General features: G+C 52.0%; 1 protein-coding gene across 1 annotated transcript; it reads left to right on the top strand.

Moving 5' to 3' along the window:
- The first annotated feature begins 2,455 nt into the window (after nucleotides 1-2,455).
- Nucleotides 2,456-4,939, top strand: FJX1 (four-jointed box kinase 1). Its single transcript, XM_042038625.1, has one exon. It carries the CDS (start codon nucleotides 2,625-2,627, stop codon nucleotides 3,906-3,908), a length of 1,284 nt encoding a protein of 427 aa, XP_041894559.1. The 5' UTR covers nucleotides 2,456-2,624; the 3' UTR covers nucleotides 3,909-4,939.
- Nucleotides 4,940-9,322: the final 4,383 nt, after the last annotated feature.

Raw genomic sequence — 9,322 nt, forward strand, 5'->3', positions numbered from 1 at the left:
CTCTACCAATTGTCTGGTTTTAAAAAATATTGCAGCTTGTAAGCAGGACGATTAGCCACAGGGATGGCTCAGCTAAACTCTGGCCTGTACTTCTTTCAAAGAGTGCAGTTAAGAGGTGGAGTATTTGGGGGAGGTGATGTTTTCCCAGCTATTGATCTAAGGGTGTAGTCACAGTATAGCTTGTTGATTAACTGCTTAGCTTACAAGAGGCAAGCTGTAATTGAAATTAATGTCATCCTTAACCTGGAGGTTATATTCACCTTAACACCAGGAAATGTAGTGTCCTTATCCATGGCAATGGTTCTGCTCCAGGGGGGATTCCCAGTGCAGACACTGGCAGCTGGATGCTCACTAGAAGCATAACTCACCTGAAAGAAACACAAATTCATAGAAAGCAAAATACATGTCCAACCTACATATGGAATAAAATTAGTGGTTTTGCTTTCAATAATTTTCCAACAACCTAGGAGTTTTCTTAAACCTATTTCAAGCTACAAAGTGGCAGAGAACAGAGGAAATTCTGTGTCATTTCTTTGGTAAAAATACTGTTGGATAAAAGCCTCCTGCGCAGGGTAACGGTACTGTTCTCATCGACCACTGTGAAGTGTAGCAGCCACCAGCTCCAAATCACACACCCGGTGTTCACCGCGCAGCTCGTGTGGTTTCAAAGGGTGAAAGTGTAAAGCGTCATCTGGCAATAAGGCTTCAGGGTCGGAACAGGACGAGACCCGAATTCTTGGGTAGCAAGAGTAGTGTTTCACAGCTTGTATTGCCTCTGAGGGGAGCCGGGCTGGTCAGTGTCTCTCATTATCATTATTACCGAGGCCGCAGCGCGGAGCCACGAGCGGCAGGAGGTGCTGCTGCGACACGGCCGCGGCCGCACGGAGCGGCGGGGAGGCGCCCGCCGGGCTCTGCCCGGGAATTCGAGGCAGAAGACAGGGAAAAAAGACACCGAATTCAACTTCTGCCTTTTTTCCTTTTTTTTTTTTTGTGTGTGTGTGTGTTTCGGTTGGTTTGGATTTTTTTCTGCGGGGCTAGGCGTATGTGTGTGTATAAGTGTGAGTTCTTAAGGTGGATTAGGATAGTTTGAATGTTTTTAACAAAATTCTGAAAAAGAACGAATTCCCTAGTTCTTATACTGAAAGTAAACAAACTGTATTCCATCAAACTTGAAAGACTGGGGTGTGGCTGAAAAACTAGGAGTTGTTGTGATACCTCAAGAGAGCAAAGAGTTCAAGAGACGTGAAAGAGAATTTTTTTCTTTTGCAGTATTTAAGATTCTGCGTGCCGTGGTTTTGCTATGCTGATCCAACTCCAATAACTACTTTGGAGGATAGCCACGGCAATGATAGCAGAAGGGAGAGGTGTTTAATCTCGCTCGGCTCACAAACGTGTTCTTCCCAAGAGAGGTCGCCAGTAAAATACCGAAAAAGCAGATCTAAGCTTCTTTGCATTGCGAAGGCAGAAAAATTGAAATGGGGAATAGAGAAATGGCTACTCTTCTAAACACCTCAAAGGGACACAACTTGAAAAGAAAGGCTGGCTGTCGTTCCGTCGGGCAGGATATCCCGCGAGGTGGGTTAACCCCTCTCGAGGGAGTTAAAATGCCAGGAAAAGCTGGTCCGCACACTCCGTAACCTGATATTGAGCACCGCGCACACCCCGGCGTGTAAGGACGCGAAGGGCACTGCCCTCCGTGCAGGCGGGCGCCCACCGGCCGCCACAGAAGGGGGAAGAAGAGGTGATGCTCCGTGAGGTCTCACTACCGCGCCTCGCCCACGGTCACTGGCGGCCCTGCTCGGCAGGGAGCCCCGGCATCACGCCGCGGTGTCCGGGCGTGTCGGGTCCGGTTCCGCTGCCGGGCGGACAGGTGTCTGTCCGGGTGTGTACCGCTCGTGTTTGCAGCGGTCCCTTTGTGCAACCACCTGCCGCTCCCGGCCCCCGCGCGGCCCCGAGCGCCGGCTGGGGCTGAGGGTGGTGGAGCGGAGGGGGAGCCGCTCTGCCGCTGACCGCGGCGCGACCCCGCCGTGCTGCCGTGGGCGGGAGGCGGCGCGGCCGCGCCCGGGGCTCCGCGGCCGCCCGTGCACCGGCGCGGGGGGCGGCCCCGCTGGCGTGCGTACCGCCTTCCTCTTCCCCTTCCCCCTCCCCGCTTTTCTTCCTCGGTGTGCAGGCTCCTTTGTGCTGCCCGCAGCGGCGAGGAGGAACCGGCGGGCCAAGCGCCCCCGCCGCAGCGCTCTCCCTTCCCGCTGGACGGGCGACCGGCGCGGCTCCCACGCCATCCGCGACCCTTCCGCCTCCTCGACGGGGCGCCCTGCCGTGTGTGGGACCACCGACGTCGCCGCGCGGGCCATCGCCGTTTTAAGCGGAGGGCCACGCCGGGAGACGGGGCGGGCCGGGCGCGCCCCCCCGGCTCCCCCACGTGGTGCGGTGCCCGTGGTCTCCCGGCCGCCGGCGGAGCTGGGCGCACACGGCGTGGGGCAGCCGCCGGGGCTCGCCTGCTCCTGCTGCCGCTCCCGGGGCGGCAGATCCGGCCCGCGGCCATGCGCCAGCGCTGCGCTGAGCGGCCGAGCGGCGGGGCTGTACCGCCGCCGCGTCCCGCGGTAGCGGCGTGAAGCGGCGTGAGGATGAAGCGGGCGAGGCGGGCCGCGCCGGGGCCCCTGCCCGTGCTGGGGCTGCTGCTGCTGGGCGCCCTGCCGGGGCTCTGGACGGTACTGCTGCGGCGGGAGGCGGCGGCGCTGCCGGAGCCGCGCCTGCCCGCCGGGCAGCCCCCGGGGCGATGGGGCTGGGGGCGCTCCTCGGCGGTGCGGGGCGAGTCCAGCGGCGGCGGCGGGCAGAAAACTTTTCGGACGCTGCTGGCGGTGCCGGCGGCGGCGACGGACCTGGAGGAGCGGGACGGCGAGGAGCGGCTCGCTGTAACCGACTCGCAGCCGCCGGCCGACACCGGCTCTCCGGTGGAGCGGGGCATCTTCTGGAGCCGTGAGCTGGAGGAGCAGGTGCCGCCGGGCTTCGCGGCGGAGGAGGCGGCGGCGTGGCTGTCGGCCGCCCGCGCAGCCCGCGTGGCCTCGCTGGAGCGGGGCGGCTGCGGGCGCAGCTCCAACCGGCTGGCGCGGCTGTCGGATGGGAGCCGCGCCTGCGTCCGCTATGGCATCAACCCGGAGCAGATCCAGGGCGAGGCGCTCTCGTATCACCTGGCCGGGGTGCTGGGCATGCAGGAGCGGCTGCCGCCCATGGCCCTCGCCCTGGTGGAAGCCCGCGGGCAGCAGTGGGAGCCGGTGCGCGAGGAGCTGCGCGGCTCGCACTGGGCCGAGGGCGCCGTGGTCAGCCTGACCCGCTGGGTGGACAATCTCACCGCCGTGGTGGCTCCCGCGCCCTGGGGCGCCGAGGCGAGCGCCGGCCGGCGGCTGCAGCCGTTGTCGGCGGGGGAGCTGGTCGGGCTGCCGCCGTCACAGCTGGTGGAGCTGGTGCAGTGGAGCGATCTGATCCTCTTCGACTACCTGACGGCCAACTTCGACCGCCTGGTCAGCAACCTCTTCAGCCTGCAGTGGGACCCACGGGTGATGCGCCGCGCCACCAGCAATCTGCTCCGCGCCCCCGACGGCGGGCTCGTCTTCATGGACAACGAGGCGGGGCTGGTGCACGGCTACCGCCTCCTCGCCATGTGGGACCCCTACAACGAGCCGCTGCTCCGCTCCGTGTGCGTGTTCCGCGAGGGCACGGCCCGCCGGGTGGCCGAGCTGCACCGCCGCCGCAGCGCTGCCGCCGAGCTGCGCCGCCGCTACCGGGCGCGGGAGCCGCTCTGGGCGCGCCTCGGCTTCCTCTCCGAGCGCCAGGCCGAGCTCCTGCAGGCCCGCGTCGACTTCGTGCACCGCCACATCGCCCACTGCCGCGCACAGGCTGCCGTGCTCTGAGGGCCCCGGCGCGGCCGCAGCGCTCCGCCTTGCCTCTGCTCCCGGGCAGCGGGACGTGCTTGCCCCGGCAGCTGCCGCGGGCCGGAGCTGACCCGGCCTGCCACCTCGGTGCCGCGTAGTCGCTGCGACTGCCGGGGGCCGGGGGTGCTGGGGATGGGGAGGGCCGCCGGGAGCGGCGGGAATAATGGGCTACCTGCCTGCCGGGGCTGTCGAGACGAGCGAGTAATTCGCTTTGTCAAGGTCTCTGAAGATGCAGAGCGCAATCGGTATAATTACGGCCCAGTTCCGCTCCAGGACTCTGCCCCCAGAGTTGGAAAAATGAGAGGGTTCAGCATCTTCAGTGCTTTCCTTAACTACCTTGGTGCACTCGCCCTTGTAGGAGACCCCATAGGAAAGCAGTCGTCTTTGTCTGGATTGGGGTTGAGTAACTTTTTTCCTTCCAACGAAGGCAGGCAGAAACATTTTTTATATATTCTTCCTTTTGCAACGGCATATTTAAGTATGAATGTTGATGTTCGTAGACCAAGAACTGATTGCACAATAGGGGAGCCCCTAACTAGCAAAACTGCCCTATTTATGAAACTTGTTTCCTACCAATTTTCTTTAACGAGAGTGAACCTTTCCACTGATTGTTAAATCTTGTTGATGAGAAGTGTATAGGAAGCCCATATCCCCTTTGCTCTTAGTTTTTTTGTGGATTCATTGGGTTAAATTGTTCTGATTCTTAAGGGTTTGTTTGTAATCATCACCATCATAATTTCATCTCACCGGTAAAGTAACTGACTAATGGGTGGCACAAGAAGATCTCCCATTTTAAAAATACTGCTATGTGCTAAGACTTTGATACAACAGTTAAAGTGGAGGAAAAACTGTTTCATGCACTTTACTTTGACTTTTAAATTTTTTTTTTATAGAAGACCTTTTTATTTTACAAAGTCTGCTTTTTATGTACATTATATATGTTCATAAACTTTTCTGTAACATACTAAAGAAACCGATATTTCAGTAAAGTGTGTTAATGTTTTGCCTTCTTTGGCCTGGATGTTTGCCTGAGCTTTGACAGGGAAGCATGCATCTCCTCAGTCTTTCCTGATGTGCGATGCAGGCCACCACTTTGCAGCTTCTCACTCCACTGATCAGAATGAACTTTTACTCATTCCTCTGAGGCAAGGAGGGGTAGCTTTCAAACACTACCCTTCTCTCATTCCTAGGTGTCCCTGAAAGAGGAAAAACTCTTCAAGTGCCTAAAGTAGTGTGAGTACTTCAGCTGAATAGACATCTATCTGGTTTTCAAAGGCTGAAATGAACTGCCTCTCTCAGGACTAACCTTGAGATAACTGAAGCAGGTAGTTTCAGCAAACTGATAGCCCACACTGGTGTGGGCTAGCTGCTGTCAGCCTTTTTGGGTGCTGGGACTGGATACCAGCCTGGTACAGGTCATGTCAGCTGTTTCTACTCCAGAGGCATGTCCAGGGATGGCAGTTGCTTTCAGTGGTGTTCATACTGTCTTCTCTTCCCATTTTGGTTATCTTTGCAATGAAGAGATTGAGGCAGAATTGAAGAATAAGAAAGCTTTTTAATCATGCTGAAATAGTTGGTGGGGTTTTTTTTCCTACACAAGGTCTGTTCTAGGGCGAAGCAGTAGCAGTGGGTGTACAAAATAAAATATTGGCATCTCTTGCTTGCTTCTTTACATGTACCAGTATTCATAGAAGAGGCCATTGTATGGCTCGAAATAACAGCCAGAATAAGGACAAATGATAAACTAATCCTTTTTGACCCCAAATGCCAGTATATGTCCTGCTATAATCAAACAGCAGCATAATCTCTTCTACATCTGGACAGACAGCTCTTGATGAAGGCAGCAGCATGGCCCAGTGGCTGCTGTGCAAGTAGGTGCTGTTTTCAGTGTTGAGCAGTAACCCTCCCTTGAGCTCAGGGAGGGCTGTGCATTCCTACCTGCAGGAGGTCTTTGGTCTATTAATATTCATTATTTAGATTAAACTTCATAGAAAGACAATTTTCATTGGCCATTACAGTGTTGTTGGGGGGGGGGGCTTGGGGGTAGCTTTTTTTAAAAGACAACAGTTTTACAAACAAAATTAATGGTTGATTAATTAGATGTGTTAGATATTGCATCTTTGTGTATGAGTATTTATTTCAAAATGTCCCAGCAGCCTCCAAGACTAGCTTTCATTCAGCTGCTGAACTGTCAAGGCTTTCTATTGAACTTGTATTTATAGTTCACTGCATTTATCTCTATGAACAATGCACAGAATCCCATGTGACATTCCCTTGTCATTTACATGATAATACACAACTTAACTGTAGTTCTTAATTCTTCTTTAGGATTGCTTTGTAACTCAAGTTACAAAAAGCAGCAGTTTCTGTCGCATTCACCTCATGAAAATATATTTAAATAATAAACTGCTGGCTTACATTTTAAACCACTGTGAAGAGCAAACTGCTGTGCCACAAGCATCTAAGGTTTTATTTCTGTTTAAGTACTTCTATAATTATGGCACAACTGTGGCTTTGATGGCTAATGGGAAGTAAATCTCGTTTTCAGTGTCTTTAGAGCCAGAGCCTACATAATTACCCCTTTCAAGAAGAAACATGATTTCCTCTTTGGTGACTGGTAACTACCTCAAGTTATATATAAGTTACATGTTCAAAAATGGTGTAGTTGTAGGTTGGTGTGAAACTAGAGATGCTGTGCTAGGGAAGCGGTGCCCTGGGAAATGTGTTCATTCAAAAAGGACAGACAAAACTAGCATAGATGGATGATGATATTTCACTTTGTTGCTCTATTTTATGCTTCTGGTGCGGATCATCTGCTTCTGTAAAAGCTTTGAATTATCATTATATTAAGGCAAACTTACTCTTTTCTGTGTGATTTCTTTAAGGCAAACAGTGGTTTGTAAATTAGTGGTCTCATACACTTTTTGCATGCTATTTTAGCAGAACCAAGGGATGAAATTCTCTAAAACTTGAGGTGGTATAATTTTAATGGCACTCATCTAACTCTGCTTACTTCCAGTAGAGTTTCCTTTGAGTCAGAGTAGTCAGACAGGCAAGGAAAACCATTCAGAACAGGAAGACCTGAGGACCTGAAAGTTGTGAGTAGAAGTTTGTTAATAGTAGGATAGGCAGATTCTGGCTGTGCATTGCCAGCAGCTCAGCAGCGCTTTGCCTGAGGCTCAAGGAATTGTCTGCAGAGTCCTATCAGAATGGGGCTGTAGGGCTTTAGATGTCACTCAGCAGAACACTTAAGGATGCACTTCCCACTGCTTTTCACAGGCTTTCCATGAAGTGTGTGCTGACAAGGGAGGCTGCACTGGTGCCCTGGTCAGATGTGGCCTCTTGTACAGATCTGAAGAGGCTGGGTGAGGGTCACAGCCCAGAGGTGGTCTGGGTCTGTCCCAAATGTGAGACAGGAGGTGCTTAACTAAGTAAAGTAGGTAGGAGACCTAGGTGCTTAACTGATAACAGAAGCTTCAGGAAAACAAAACAGAACAAAACAAAACAACCAACCAAAAAAAAACCCCCAAAAACCAAACAAAAAAAAACCAATTAAAAAAAAAAAGGAAATATATATAGAGAGGATGTATTTAAATCCCCAGTTAAAATCACAGTGACTCTCCTGATTTTTTCTTTCATTGGAATCTGAGGAGGCTTGTAGAGTTAGGGAGTTGCTGCTACTCCCAGCTTGAGTTCAGTCAGTGAGATATTACCTCCAGACACCACCACAGTGAAGGGAGGACCGGGTTCACAGTTTCTGAGAGCTAAAGGGTATCGAAATTGTGCTTGCAGTGGCTACTGCACCCCCAGGGTGCACTAAACAGCAAAGCATGTGAATTCAGTGGGGTTCCCACTTGGTGAAAAAAGCAAGAATGGCATTTGCAGCACGAATCTCCTTTGCTTCTGTTTGCTTGCATCTGAAGTAATTTCCATTATGGATTTGTTTTCAGTGAGGATTTCCCTTTGAGAATTTCCTTCACAGCTTGGGAAGTTCTTCCCAGGTGCAGAGTTCCCTTACCTCTCACACAAAGCAGCTGCCCCAGGGATAGAACTGTGTTGACCTCTGGTGCCACACTTCACTGCCCTGCTGAGGCTGTGTCAGCCCATTCAAAGATTGGGGAAATAACTCAGAGCCAGTGGAAGACAGTGAAAATATAGTTAGTAACACTTTGACTCACTGGTCATACAGCATGCTCTTGACATCACCAGCATATTTTTTTGCTTTCCCTTTGAAGTTTGATGCCTTTTTTAATGTTAATAAACTTAGAAATATCTCACTGACATTACTAGGTGGTCCAGGACTGTGAGATATGAGATTATATTAAAACGTAATCCCATTTTGCATGTTATTCCTACTTTGCAACCACAGCATGAAATGTAATCACTCCTTCAGAGCTGTGTTCCCTGGGTTAAATGTGGCAAAGCTCCCAGGAGAAGGGGCTGGGCTGCACAGTAAGCAGTGCCTGCTGGGCACCCACAGAGCTGCTGTGACTCTCAGTGACCTAGAAAACCTTTTACCTTGCTGGCTTGGGTGCTAATACAGCTCTCCCTTCTGAAGCAATGCGTGCTCATCTGAGCAGAAGTTACTTCCCAACGGGAAGTATTTTATTGTGGATCAACTGGTGTTTTAACAAACATTAGCAGTCCCACACTCAGAGACTGTTTAATCTGAGTGCACTTCGGGTACGGGGCAAGAACAAGGTGTTAAACTTGTGATGTTTTAACACCCTCGTGTGCTGTGGCTTCCATTGCCCGCTCCAGTGCTGGATGAGTTTATGGGAAAGAAGGACATACACAAGGCTGCATGAATCAGGACTGCTGCTGGGTGCAGGTGTGACAGGAACTGTGCAGGTGAAGGAGACTGATCCCATCTGAAAGGAAACCAGTGCTGTACTGAAGGAAAAGAGTTCTGGCTGGATTATTGGAGGATGGACAACAGCAATAGGACAACAAAGAGGGTCTGATGTTGCAAATGGATTGTCTGGTTTTGTGTGATTCTGCTACTCAGCCAGTTCTTGTGTGGTTTGGCTTCTGGGGGTTTGTGTGTGTGGCACTTTGTTCATTTCTGCGAGAAAACAAGCACAAGGGAAGACAGACTGCAAAATGCAGTGATTGCTGCTGCAAGGAAAATTGAGCAGACATCCTGAAGACCCAGACCCTTCCAGTTCCTATCCCAAGGAGGGACATGCAGGTAAGGGGATTTCAGGTGGAATACAAACAGAATGCAAGCTGGTTACAGGGACAATTAAGACAGGGAGATATAAATTGTACTGCCAGGATGTCACCATGCTTGTCTACCATCTGTCACCTGGGGTTTTTAAAGTGACACACTGTCAAGCCAGTCTTTGGTGTCAGTCCAGCAGAATGTGTTTTATAAGAAGTAGTCAAAGGCA

Source organism: Corvus kubaryi, unplaced genomic scaffold (assembly GCF_017639235.1).
Source record: "Corvus kubaryi isolate FWS band 111438036 unplaced genomic scaffold, C.kubaryi_AGA036_p1.0 37392, whole genome shotgun sequence".
Taxonomy (NCBI): Eukaryota; Metazoa; Chordata; class Aves; order Passeriformes; family Corvidae; genus Corvus; species Corvus kubaryi.